This window comes from Alexandromys fortis, unplaced genomic scaffold, assembly GCF_014885135.2.
Source record: "Alexandromys fortis isolate MF-2015 unplaced genomic scaffold, M_Fortis_MF-2015_v1.1 scaffold_1, whole genome shotgun sequence".
Lineage (NCBI taxonomy): Eukaryota > Metazoa > Chordata > Mammalia > Rodentia > Cricetidae > Alexandromys > Alexandromys fortis.
Window position 1 is genome coordinate 38,759,800 of NW_026067927.1, and position 13,764 is coordinate 38,773,563.

Below are 13,764 nucleotides of genomic sequence, written 5' to 3' on the forward strand. Positions count from 1 at the left end.
AATTTTTAGTGGTGACTGTCCGTTCTGTGAGATGAGTAAAATAAGTGCCATTCAGCCACTAAACAGCTCCCAGATACCCACACAGAGACTTCTTGTTAACGATGAACACTCAGGTGATAGCCTAGGCTTGATTCTAACTAGTTTTACAACTTAAATTAACCCATTTCTATTCATTTATTTTCTGCTTTTCTTTATTCTCTCATCTCTGCATTGCCCATCCTGCTCGCCCTGCATCTCATGGCTTCTCTACCCTTCTTCCCAGCATTCTCTGCCCTGAAAGTCTTTCCTACCTACTGACTGTTTAGGTTTTATTAAACCAATCACAGTGACATATCTTCACATAGTGTAAAGGGATATTCCACAACAAAACAGTGTGTCTAGTGAATGTCAGTTTTATGTTTAAGGATATATGTCCATTGTGTGCCCTCACAGACACAGAAGATAGGCTTTGGTAGCATGCTCAGTACAGCATGCAGATATGCACATGCTCACTGTGTCTACTCGACACAAGCTGACGTCGTCTGAAAGGAAGGACCTCAGCTGAGAAAATGCCTCCACAAGATCCAGCTGTAGGACATTTTAAATTGTGATTGATGGAGGAGAGCCCGCCCATTCTTCATTGTGCCTTCCCTGGACTGGAGAACCTGGGTTCTATAAGAAAGCAGGCTGAACAAGCGATGAGGAGCAAGCCAATAAACAGCACCCTTACATGGTCTCAGCATCAGCTCCTGCCTCCAGGTTCCTGCCCTGTTTGCATTCCTGCCCTGGCTTGCTTCAGTGATGCAGAGTGAAGTGAAAGCATATAAAGCCAAATAAACCCTTTCCTACCCAAGTTGCTTTTGGTCCTGGTGTTTCATCACAGAAGTAGAAACCTAGCTAAGATGTCTGGGGTATAAGTAGCTGAAGAAAAGCATACTTAAAATTTAGACTGAAGAAGAGAAGCCAGTAAAGGAGCTAGAGTGACCGTGACGACAGCAGGTGTAACCGGAGAGTGCAGGTGTGTTTCCTCTAAAAGGAGTTAACGCACTGCGTGGATGTTATAGCAGGGGTCATAACTAGAGGGAATACCAGTTAAAGGAGAAAAAGAAAACTAAGTAAGCAGGAGTTAGGTGAGTACCCTCCCTCCCTCCCTTTGCCGTCGTGTATGTTAGACACTTTTCACAGCGATCAGGGATGTCAGAGTCCCTGATTACTACAGCTTTGCCCTGATGGTTTGGGCTATGATGGCTTTTCTAATGCCGTCTCTGATATTGCTGAGTGCTGTTCTTGGAAGATTCATACTCTGCTTTGGAAGCTAAATGGAGCCACAGGCTGTCTGTGATACCTGCTTTCCATGGTGACATCTCCTGGGAACACACACCTCTTTTGTCCTCACTGCCAGTCTGCATCAATTCATAGGCGTTACAAAGTCCACGTGCCTAGCTTTATCATTTCAAATATTAAAATTTACACATAATAGAAATGGAAAGGTTGAAAAAATATAATAAACTAGCCACTGTCTCTCAGTTTTCAATATTAATGTTTTGTGTATTTTCTTGTCTTTTCTGTCTTATGTAAACCCATATTTCTTGGTCTTCATCCTAAGTAATACCAGTTGTCTGGTTACTGATAGTTGTTTTTTTTTTTTAAGATTTATTTTTATTACTTTAAATTATGTGTATGTGTTTTTTTTGTGTGTGGGTATGTACACATGAATGCATGTGTCCTTGAAGGCTAGAAGTGTCAGATCCCCCTGGAATTGGAGTTGTAAGCAGTTGTGGTTGTGAGCTCCGAATGTACCGTGAAACCCGGTTGGGCCCTCACAGAGAATGTGCTCTCTTGACCACTGAACCCCTCACCCCCAGTACTTACTTTTTTTAAATAATAGCTAAAGTTTCATTATCACCTAGTTACTGTTGATATTGTTTTCTTGGTGTACAAATTTAATGAGGATGTGTGTTTTGGTCAGATCTTGAAAAGGATTTGCGGACTCTGTCGTTAGCCCTTGGTATAATTAAACATTTTCTATAAAACTGACTTTTAATTCTTTATCTTATTTTTAACACTAATAGGATATTATTTCTGAACAAAATTATACTTTATATGCAAACATCCCCAGATTTTGTTTAATCTATTAACAATACTGCTTTTTCTATATCTATTAGGATTTTTTCTGTGAATTTAGTGAACAGTCACCATGTGTTCTTTCAAGATCTTTGTTGCAAGTAAGTTTCACTCTTTTATTGATGGATGAACAAAATGTAGCTGCTGTTAAAGGTGTCCCCTAGGTGGCGCTGCCTTGTTTTGTTTGTCTCGGCCTGCACTTGCTCTGTGAGTGCCGCACTGCTGTGTCCCCAGCTCATTGAAACACTGACTCAGGGCTTATGCTGGTCATAAGACAAGCCTCTGGAGTTCTCTGACAAGTGAGATCACGAAGAGCACTTGCTTTCTGACCCAGTTAGAGTCAAGGTAGTATTCAAGAAGAGGAAGGTAACCGGGGGAAGTATTCTAAATACTGTGAAACTAAAAAGCGCACCAGTAACTCACAGATCACATTTTGAATTAAATAAACTTGGCTAGATACGTGGCTTGTGGTTAAAGTACTTGCTGCACAAGCTTACAGCCAGAGCTTGTATCATTGAGCCCATAGGATTATTGGGTGGGTATGGTGGCTGCCTCTAATTCTAGCCTTGGAAGGTAGGGACAGGGAGTCTCCAGAGCAAACTGTCTGGTAACACTAGCCACAATCATGAGCTCTGGGCTTGATTAGAGCCCCTGCCTCAGTGAGTCAGGTAGAAGAGCAACTGATCCAGGATAATTCCTGGTATCAACCTTGGGCCTCCATTTGTATGCTCAGACATGTTCATATGTCTGTTGTAATTCAATCTGTTGACTCCTTCAGCTCAACACTGTTGTTCTTGACTTAAGAAATTTATACTTTTACGTGTTATTTAATCTGTTTCAAAGTGCACGTTAAATAAGGATTAATTTAGGGGGCTGCAGAGATGACTTGGTGGCTAAGAGGTGACTGCTTTTCTAAAGGACCTGATTTGGATTCCCAGCATCTCAACCATCTGTAACTATTATCCTAGATCTGATGCCCTCATCTGATCTCTAGGCATGCATGCACATGGTGCACAGACATATAGCCAGACACATGAAATAAAAAAATTTTAAAGGATTTACAAACTGATTTTATAAAGTATCTACCTGTTTTTGAAATTCAGTTCCTTTGCACTCTGCAGTATTATAGGTAGTCTGTGTCTCAGTGGTGACAGCTGCTTATGGCAGCGGTAGTGACACTAACATGTCTCATACTTGTTTCAAGACCACTTTCCTCGTGGATAACAAAAAGGTCTTTGGAACTCACCTCATGCAAGACATGGTGAAAGACGCCCTTCGGTCCTTTGTCAGTCCTCCGGTGCTCTCCCCCAAGTAAGTGTTACTAGAGGTGCTGTACTGTGTGCTTGTGAACACCAGCTTCTCTGTACTCCTTACAGCCGAGGCCTTACCTCTTAGTGCCGGTCTACCATATAGACAGTCACTGCTGTTCAGACTACCCTCCTGTCATAGAGCCTGGGATGCCGGCATGCAGCTGTTTGAGTTGGTGCTTTGAGAGATGAGTAGGGCTTTCTTATTTTTTCCAGCAGAAAGGGAAGAACTGAGTCATCATTTCGTACAGAGAACCCAGCATTTGTAAAAGCATAAGAATATGACATGTATTTTCATACATGAAATATTAATGCTTCAGCATTCTCACCATGCCATGTAAAACTGGTAGCTTCCCTGTGTTTGGGCTTCCTGGAAACTACCTTGAGACCAGTATTCATGTAAGTATATTTAGGATATTACCAGGATAAGCCAGCAGTGTTTTTGGCAAGAAGGACATGAAGAGGAAGTCGGGCGGCATGCATGCCACTAGATGTGAGTTTGTTCAGTCCCGAAGGAAGCTCTGTAGACAGTGTTGGTTACAACCTCAGCCTTTCCTCCTGGGAGACTGCAAATAACAACTACCATTCCACCTCATGGTCACCATACAGGCAGTGGTCTTGTAATTCAGCCCAGAAGACCCGTGTGCTCTGGAGATCCATGTCCTGTCTCCTGCTCTACAGCCTCATCTCCCTGTTCTTGCTGTTCACTCTGCCCCCAGACATACTTACTGACTTTCTTGCTGTTTGGGAGTTTTCTCTTGCTGGGATTTATAAAGGGTGAAGGATGGGGACCCAAAGCTCTGCACCTGCTCCCCTCAGTCTGCTGAGTGTCTCATTGGCCACCTCCTTCCTCCTCCCCTGCGTCTCTCCTGCAGTGCCTGCTGTGTTGTGGTGCTGCTCTCTCCACTGCCCCAGTGAGGACATAACCACTCACTGACGCTAGCTGCGACCCCGGAGACGAGCGTGCAGTCGACACCAGTAAATATGTGTAGACTGAGTAGAGGAGTGAAGGGGAGGGTGGATGAAATAGCATGACACTCGTGTGCCGAGTGTTTTTGTAAAGTGTGTGCTAAGTGGAAGGGAGACGGAGTGATTGGGTGTCTCCTTTAAAAGGAAGAAAACTGGTCTCCTAGGCAGAGTAAAGAAAATACACAGTAAGATACTCAGGTGTTTTTCCCTTGTTAGTCCAGATTTATTAAAAACATTAGCCTTTTCAATATTTACTGTAACAGTTAAGTATCTTACTGTGTATTTTCTTTACTCTCCTTTTCCTGGTTTGATCGTGCTTATTAATTTCCCCTTTTCTTTTTAATTTAGAAATTCTGCTACATTGTCCTTTCTGTACATAAGTGCTGCTGTTTTGGGTGAAATGTTTGTATCTTGTCTTTCTCCAAGAATCGCAGCTAGTACTATAACTCAGTGTGTGATGGTTCTTAGAAACATGAGGCCTTTGAGAAGTAATTAGACGGTCATCAGGCGTGTGTGTTTGTGTGTGTGTGTGTGTGTGTGTGTGTGTGTGTGTGTAGACCGCTAATTCACCTCCCATGGTCTTTCCCTCATTTTGGAGACAGTGATGTGTGTGTGTGTGCAAGAGTGATAGAGCGTGCCCCCCCCCCCACACACACACACAGGAGAAATTTCCTGATAGCTCCAACAACTCTTTGGATTGGGCCTCGTGAATTATACTGCATAAATACATTGGAAACAGCAGTAGTTCTTAACCTCTTTGTTCTAAAAATAATTAAGGAACCAAATAGATTGTGTCACATTGGTCAAACCTGTTGATAGGTACTGTTTTAGAAGTTAAAAGTTACTTTAAAAATATTTTTTAATTAATTTAAAAAAAAGTGATACTAAATCCATGTTAACATGAGTAATATATCATGGGAATTACTTATTTCTGACTTAGAATAGTTAGAAAAATGTTGTTTTTCATTTTTACAAATCTTGTCTTTTTCTTACTAGAAAATGGTTGTTATCTGCTATCCATCTGCTCTTCTGTCACTACCACCAGCCCTTGGCAACAGTTTGTGTGTGTGTGTGTGTGTGTGTGTGTGTGTGTGTGTGTGTGTGTGTGTGAGAGAGAGAGAGAGAGAGACAGAGACAGAGAGAGACAGAGACAGACAGACAGACAGACAGACAGAGACAGTCTGGACTGAAACTCAGAGAGCCACCTGCCTCTGCCTCCTGAGTGCTGGGATCAAAGGTGTGCACCACCTCGCCAGTTCTTAGTTGTATTTTACCCCCTGGTCCCGTCTGTGTGCGTGAAGGCCATTCCTCCCTGCTATTGTTTCATCCCCTCTTCCTGCCTCTGGTCCTTTTTTCCTTCTGCCCTGAGAGGCACTGCAGCTTGGTGTACGCTTACTAAACATGCCCACAAAAGGGTTCTAGCTTATTTCTAGTTTTAAAGATGTACATACATATTGCCACTTTAGTTCTTTGTCCTTATTTGAGTTTTAATGCCTGTTTAAAAATGACCTGTATAAAACTTTATTTCTTTTCTTTGTTTTGTATTTTTGAGACAGAGTTTCATGTAGCCTAGGCTGCTCTTCAATTCTTGATCCTCCTACCTCCACTTTCCAAGTGATAGGATTACAGGCATGTGCAGCCATGCCTAGCAGGTATAAAACCTATGATTTTTGAAAACTCACTCTGAACATTCTTCAGTTATTTTGCTATTCTACAATTGGATATCTGTGTTTAATTTTTCACTTTTAAAATTGTTGCTATGTGGATGTCTTTGAATATATCTCTGTGCATGTGAGCTATAGTTATAATAATTATGGATCCTAAGGCTACATGCATCTTCAATTTTGTTTTGTTAAATTGCTTTCCAAAGTGATTGAAATTACTTGATGCTACTTAACTCTGAATGTTTGGGCGGTGGTGGTGGCACACACCTTTAATCCCAACACTTGAGAGGCAGAGGCAGGTGGATCTCTGTGAGTTTGAGGCCAGCCTTGTCTACAGAGCAAGTTCTAGAACAGTCAAGGCTACACAGAAAAACCCTGTCTCTAAAAAACAAATACAAAAAAAATAAATATAAGTACAACACACTCATTCCCCTGTAATCTAGCCTTTGGTATATGAGACTGAAAATCTGGCACAGATGATCTAGATCTTGTTCATTAGTGACATGTGTAGCATTGTTCAGTCCTCCATTCAGTTCCTAGTAGGCCTGTCTCCAAAGTGCGTAAATCCTGTCATTTGGACTTGGCCTTTCCTGTGTGACAAGCCTCTCTACACACCTATCCTGTGCATGGTTGCACTTTTTGACATTTAAATAGTGGAGTGTTTATGACTTTGTTTACAGATTTCCTGTTTGCTCAGATTCATTGGCAACCTTCAAATCGGTATTTGCACCACTTTTGCCATCTCTGCAGATGTCTGCAGAATAGAGATGCGCAGAGCAGTGAGTTCTGACTGAGGCCTCATACTCTACATAGCAGCTTCTCAAACCATGGCTTGTGACTCCCCGTGGAGTCCTGTGACTGCCGTTGTCACCAAACACCAGATAACAGAAAGGGTTATATAGTACTCACCAGCCCCAGACATGCCGGAGACCTGCAGGAAACTGACCCGGTGTCCTCGGGAACACTGTTCTTCATTCATTGCCCTTGGTGTTAAAAACGTTTTGAGATTCGGTGGGTGAACCCTGTGCCACAGCATGCAGATGGAGGTCCAAGAACAACTAGTGGGGTTTGATTCCCCACTTTCACTCTGTGAGTTCAGAGGATCAATCTCAGGTTTACCCGTGTCGTCCCCCCCCCCCGCCCCAGCCATCTGAAAAGACAGATATAGTCACTACACATGGTGATAATCAAGTGTGTCAGGCAGATGCCATAGTGTGATGACCTATAGCTGTAGTTCCGCTGGTTTGAACTAGTATGTTGTCACAAGTAAGAATCTGATGCCAGGCTGGAGTTAGAGCTCAGTAGTGGTTTGTGGTTGTGTGTGTTTGAGGCGGTGTTTCAGTATGTAGACCAGGCTCTTCTGAATCCACACAGAACTCCTTCTGCCTCTGCCTCAAATTCCAGGATTACAGGTATGCGCCACCATGTCTGGTCATGTTAGAGTTGATGGCTCATATACACGAAGCCCTGGGTTCTCTCCTACTTAGAATTCTCTTTTTTCCTTTGTAAGTGATTTGAAATTTTCCTCTGGCTCACTGGGGTTTCTTTTAAGATTTCAGGAGTTTTATTAGGATGGTCACATGTGATTTTTAACCAGTTCTATCTAGATCTTACCATTAATTCTTCAGATCAGATCATTTTCTGCATTATTGCTTGTTTGACTATTGTCTCACTCTCTTCTCCTTTTTCCTTTCTGAGTGTCTTCATTAGGGTGTCTGTTGCTTTGATCAAGCCCCATGACCAAAAGTTACCTGGGCACTAAAGGGTTGATTTCAGCTTTCAGTTGTCAGGTGACACTGCATCCTTTGAGGGAACCCTGGCAGGAACTACTGCACAGGACAGGAGAACACTGTTTACTGGTTGCTGCGCCTACTTTCTTACAGCACGCAGGACCATCGGCCACCCTGGTTTCAGTCATCAATCAGTAAAGACCTACAGGCCAGCCTGGCAGGGGCATTTTCCCAGTCAAAGTTTCCTCTTTCAAAATGTCTCCAGCTTGTGCCAAGTTGACATAAACCAGCAGCAAACACAGCTGATGCTTGGGGTCTTCAGATCACCTGTGGGTACTCTGTGACCCTCATGTCCTCATCAGTTCTGCTCTGCTGTCAGGCAGTGCTTTCTGTCTGTCTAAAGCTTATTTGTGAGCATCCTCCTCTCAGCTACTTAGATTTAAGCTTGATGATTATTTGTAGGACCGGAAAGGTTTTTAATTTTATTTGGTAATTAAAGACACAAAGGGTCTTCTAGCCTTTTATTATTATTATTTTTCTAATTTGAATGATCCCTTGCCTCATCCCTGCTGTTCTGCTTTGCTCCCTCCTGGCCGCACGGTTCTGCTTCTCTTTGAGGCTCATGAGATTGCTCCTCTTTGGCAAATTCCCATCAAGGCCCCAGGAGAAAGTCTCACCTGCTTTTCCTCCATTGCCTTAGATCCTACAGCACTGGCCTTGCACGGTTTGTCTTTAAGGTCCTGGTATCTGTTTGGCCTCTGTAGCTCCTCTAGTCCTTAAAGGCTGTCAGGCAGGGACAGTTAGATGAGGAGCAAGGACAGCACTTCACAAAGACAGTAGAGAGGGTCAGGGAGCACAGGTGGTGTTTACAACCCTTAGTTGCAAGTGAGGTTGCGACTTGGAAATTAAGACTCTGTGGTTCCTAAGAGGATGTTATTGAAGAGGAAGTGATGAAAGGCCAGGGAAGTATAGGACTTGACAGTTCCTGTTCTCACTAGTAGATCACATACACAAATATGGAAAGCACAGTAATGAGATGTTTAACATAGTGCTAATTTTCTTCGACTTCATAATGTATTGGGTTGTTTTCTCTGCCAGTAGCATCTATAGTAATCACTGCTTCTTTTGTCTAAGATACATAGTTTGATGTTAGTATATGACTTATCTTACAGGTGTTGCCTCTACAATAATCACCAGGCTAAGGACTGTATCGACTCCTTTGTTACCCACTGTGTTCGGGTAAGAACTACAGCTTGGGTTGTTTTGATATTGAATTCATTTAAAATGGACACCTGTTATGTAAGAAGTATAAGCATTGTGATTGTGTGTATATGTCTCCACATGTGCATACACGTTTAAACGAGGTTTTAGAATCGGACATATTTTTTTGGAATGAAGAAATTTCACGTTGACCGTTAACAAGTTTTCTGTGTCTTACAGCCGTTTTGTAGTCTTGTTCAGATCCATGGCCATAACAGGGCTCGGCAGAGAGACAAACTGGGTCACATTCTTGAGGAGTTTGCTACCTTGCAAGATGAGGTAAGAGCCAGGTGTCTTTTTCTGAACCACAGCAAGTCATAGACTACATGAGTAGCATGCATAAGAGTGCATACTTACAGTCGCTGAACTGGGGAGTGTGAGACAGAAGGGTCAAGTTCAAGGCCATCCTAGGTCACGTGGGGACAGTTTTCTCATACTTTTAACTTTTGAAAAGCAATTCTTCAAAAACAATGATTAGAGGATTATTTTTTCACTATGATATGTCTTATTTTCCATATAAAATTTGAGTGTTATGCTTCAGAGGATGGTTTGGTTTTATTTTTGGCTTGGTTTGGGGGGCGGGGGTGTTGTTTGTTCATTTTAGTTTTTCAAGACAGGTTTCTCTGTGTTACCTTGGCTGTCCTAGAACTTGCTCTGTAGACCTGGTTGGCCTGGAACTCAAAGATCCGCCTGCATCTGCCTCCCGAGTGCTGGGATTAAAGGAGTGCGCCACCACTGCCTGGCCAGTTATAGACATTTTAAATCATGTCTTTGTTTGTGAGAATAAATTGTGGCATTTGTAGAGAACTATGGTTTCATGGCGAGTTTAGCCCACAATGGAACAGTTTAAAGCTTGCTTGTGGGCAACAGTGGTTCCCATTACTAATACCACAAGACCTGAAATGACAGGTTGAGGCTTGTTGTTTTCAGACAGGGCCTGATTGTTTGGTCAGGCTTATTTTTTAGCCGTTGTGCTCATATGATCCCCCTGTCTCAGTCTCTGGTATAGGTTGATGGTACTATAGGTTTACAAGTCTATACCACCACTTTGGATAGAATAACTTACATGAAACTGGATGATTATTTTGGGAATAATTTGGGTAAATGTTAATTATTGTAGGATAAAAACTTAAGCCTGACCAGAAGCATTTGAAAGCAAAACTTTTGGGTTGTGAGATTTACATCCATGTTTCTATTTTCAAGTTCTTTCAATAACTATTTGCAGGCAGAGAAGGTCGATGCAGCACTTCACACTATGCTGTTGAAGCAGGAGCCCCAGAGACAGCACCTGGCGTGTTTGGGGACCTGGGTCCTCTACCATAACCTTCGGATTATGATCCAGTATCTGCTCAGTGGCTTTGAGCTGGAGCTGTACAGCATGCATGAGTACTACTATATCTACTGGTGAGGACCGTTGCAGCTAGCAGTGATGGGAGAGCCGAGGTCTAAGCATGCGTCTGCAAAGAGTGCAGTTTGGGGTGCTGTGTGTGTTCCAGCACATGCTTCCAGGAGTTGGTGCTTTACTTCCCCCTTGTTGAGGCGGTGTCTCCATGCTGTGTGGTGTAGAAGTTCTAGGTTATGCTGCTGTCTGCCATCTCAAGCTGAGAAGGGCGGGCTTACAGATATGTGGGACTATACTTGACTTTTTTTTTTAGCATAGGCTCTGGGGATTGAAGTCAGGCTGGCAGTCTCTGACCAGCTGGGCCATCTCACTGGCCCCTGCAACATTTTCTTCCTTCAGTGAATTTTTATTGTAGTTGTGGCACAGTTGGTAAACTATTTTGAAAATAGGTCAAAGAACACATCTTTACTGTTATACAAACATTCTTCCCCTTTTCATATTTCTGTAGAAGGTACTAATAAAGGTAAAAGGGTTAATTCAGCATCTTCTATTTGCAGCTGTGGAGAAACATAAACACAGTTTGCTGTGACTTCTGCAGCAACAGTCCATGCTGTGGACGCACTCAGCAGAAGGAGCTTTCTTGTGGGATATCATGACTGCACACCCGTTGAGCATAATCCGTGAGGAACCGTCTGTAGAGTAGCTCTTCCCCTCACTAGAGGAAAGATAAAGGTTCCTTAGGAAGAGGCTGTTTGAGGATCCTAGCCATAGAAAAGCTGTAGAAAACAGTGAAGTCAGCGTAGTGATGAGTTATCTTCATCTGTCAAAGGATTGAGGCATTTTAAACAGTTTTCTGTTCATCAAATGCTTAAGTTTGTTACACTTCAGTGTATTTGCTTTTTAAACGAATCCCTACCCTGAGAAGGGAAAGCTCTTCCTTCCCCGCTGAGGTTCTGAGAGGCCAATCTAGGCTGTACAAGCTGAATGTGAGAACTGACTAGCCACCCCACGTGGTCCTTGGTGTAATTCTAATTCTACATCCAGAAACTCCAGTGGGCTGCTTGGGAAGTTCTACACGGATCGTTGGCTCTGGAATTGCAGATCAAACTTCTAACTTTTTGCAGAATCATCGTGCTTTGCTTATAAATGTAGTTCCTGTGTCTCTAGGCCTTCATGAAATGAACAGCAGGAACAAGTGATGAATCTGCCATGGCTGTCTGCTCCCTCGTCTATAGTCAGCCCTGAGTTTAGTAGATGTACAGAGGGAGGGAGCCCGTCATTTCCATTTCTAGCTACTTCCCAGGGAGTACTGCTGCTGGCCCAGAGATGGCAGTTGGAGGGCCAATGTTACAGAATGTCAGCATTCTGGCTCTTTTTAAATATAACTGTCGCTGCTGGTAAAGCTCCTAATAAAAATGAGAAGTACCTAGTGTTCGAAAGTCATGTCATCCCTTCCCGTCACCATCTGTCCTCAGATAATGGACAGTTAAACATCACCTGTTACTTACTGTGCAGCTTTGCAATGGACATTGCAGCCCCTCAGTGTACTCTCTAAGGTGTATGCTAATATTATCTACTCTTTCATGAGATGTGTGTATCCCTTACCTGTGGGAACCGTAGTGCTAAAGCTTGAGAAGGTAAGACCTATGTAATTCCAGTGTGGACTTTGATTAGTTTCTGTTGGCTGAAAGGATTCTGTTTTGGACAACAAGATGGCTCAGCAGGTAAAATAAATTTCCATACAGCCTGATGACCTAAGTGCAACTCAGGAACCCACGTGAAGTGAGGAAAGGGAGAACTGACTGCACAGAGCTGTGCCCTAGTCTCCATGTGTGCTCTTTGTCACCTGCACACACATGCACATCATAATGATGGCATTAAAATGTTCTGTTTTATATGTGCTTTAATATTGGAGCCTGCCTTGCATCTTTCAGTGCAGTTTTGGGAATAGGCATCCTAAAATATATAAGAGACCATAAACATTTTCCTGATCTTTGTTTTTATTCATTTATATGAGTCCTTAGATTTTCATGTTGCTGGTTATACTGGAAACAGTATGCAGTCTCCTAGATTTGAACTGCTTTTCTGACTTAGGTGCCTTGTTAGGTTAAACTCGAACAATGTTTTCGTAGGATATCCTGCTTTACATTTGTTTATTGAATAAATTCAAGGTAAATAAACATAGATGTTTTTAAAAGTTCTAGAGTGAGTTTTAATTGGTGCCAATAATTTTTGACACTTTCTGAGTTAATTTTTTTCATTTGCTTTGCAAAGAAAGTATTTAATTAATAGGCTGGGGTGAATTGTGTCCTGAAAAAATAAGGGTATTCTAACTTGCATGTATGTAGATAATTATCCAGAAATCTTTTGAAAAGTTGTAAAATGTGGAAAGGGAGAGATCCCTTTCAGTGCTCATTTGTAAGATCTACGCTTATCAAACCCTCCTCCTCCCCCCAAAAAAACCTGTGTTTTACAAACTTTAAAGCATTTCAAAAGTTGTCTACATGGGGCTGAAGGTGTATTGGAATATGTGCTTGTGTTAGTCTCTGAGGCTGTGGCTTCAGTTCCTCTCATCAGTATGAAATAATAAACCTTTTCATTATTATTAATAATGTATTGGTAAGGCTGTCCCATTTAGATATCTGCCATTAACTGATACTTTGTGACCCTTAAGGTACCTCTCTGAATTCCTTTATGCATGGCTGATGTCAACCCTGAGCCGTGCTGATGGCTCTCAGATGGCGGAGGAGAGGATAATGGAAGAGCAGCAGAAAGGCCGTAGCAGCAAAAAAACAAAGAAGAAAAAGAAAGGTGCAGTAGATGGTCTCATTTCTTATTCAGCGAGGGTCTCGCTGTTAGCCAGGCTGGCCTGAATCAACAGCACGCTTGCCAGTCTGCCCCGTGTTGGGATTGCAGGTGTGACAGTGTCTGCCGTCCTCTTCCACCACCCTGCACAGACTAGAGGGGAGGCTGGGTGCCAGTGTCAGTGGTGGCACTGTTCAGGTCCTTTCCAGTTCATACACCAGAAGCCTTAGAGCAGGAGGCAGCACATGGGTTGTACCAACAGAATAGATGAGAGCAGGCAGGGGTCCCCCCTGAGTTGTGCTGCTGTGTTGGTGTGGACAGGTAATCACAGAGTTAAAAACCCCAGGAAGCAGATGTTTCAGTGGGACTACCATTATGTCTTGCCAAAATTCTAGAGTGTTAGCTAGTAAGAGAACACAGTTGTATTATTTATAGATTTAATTTAGAGAAGATTTATTTATAAATAAAATTTAGAGAAGCAAAGTGGAGTTTACATTCAGTAAATAAGTGGGGTATTTCTTATTTAGTTTTTCTTCTACAGTAATTTAGGAGAGGGGAAAAGAGTAGAGAAGATTTTTTGTTTC

The 13,764-nt window shown here is 42.5% G+C and overlaps 1 protein-coding gene across 3 annotated transcripts in view; it reads left to right on the forward strand.

Moving 5' to 3' along the window:
- Naa35 (N-alpha-acetyltransferase 35, NatC auxiliary subunit) overlaps nucleotides 1–13,764 on the forward strand; it is a 41,645-nt gene that overhangs the window by 21,361 nt on the left and 6,520 nt on the right. For all 3 annotated transcript variants that reach the window (XM_050144123.1, XM_050144122.1, XM_050144124.1), the window contains 6 exons: nucleotides 2,145–2,204; nucleotides 3,308–3,414; nucleotides 8,946–9,012; nucleotides 9,214–9,312; nucleotides 10,259–10,437; nucleotides 13,050–13,186. In XM_050144123.1, the coding sequence (XP_050000080.1) occupies nucleotides 2,145–2,204; nucleotides 3,308–3,414; nucleotides 8,946–9,012; nucleotides 9,214–9,312; nucleotides 10,259–10,437; nucleotides 13,050–13,186 (649 nt within the window). The remainder of the gene's footprint in view (nucleotides 1–2,144; nucleotides 2,205–3,307; nucleotides 3,415–8,945; nucleotides 9,013–9,213; nucleotides 9,313–10,258; nucleotides 10,438–13,049; nucleotides 13,187–13,764) is intronic.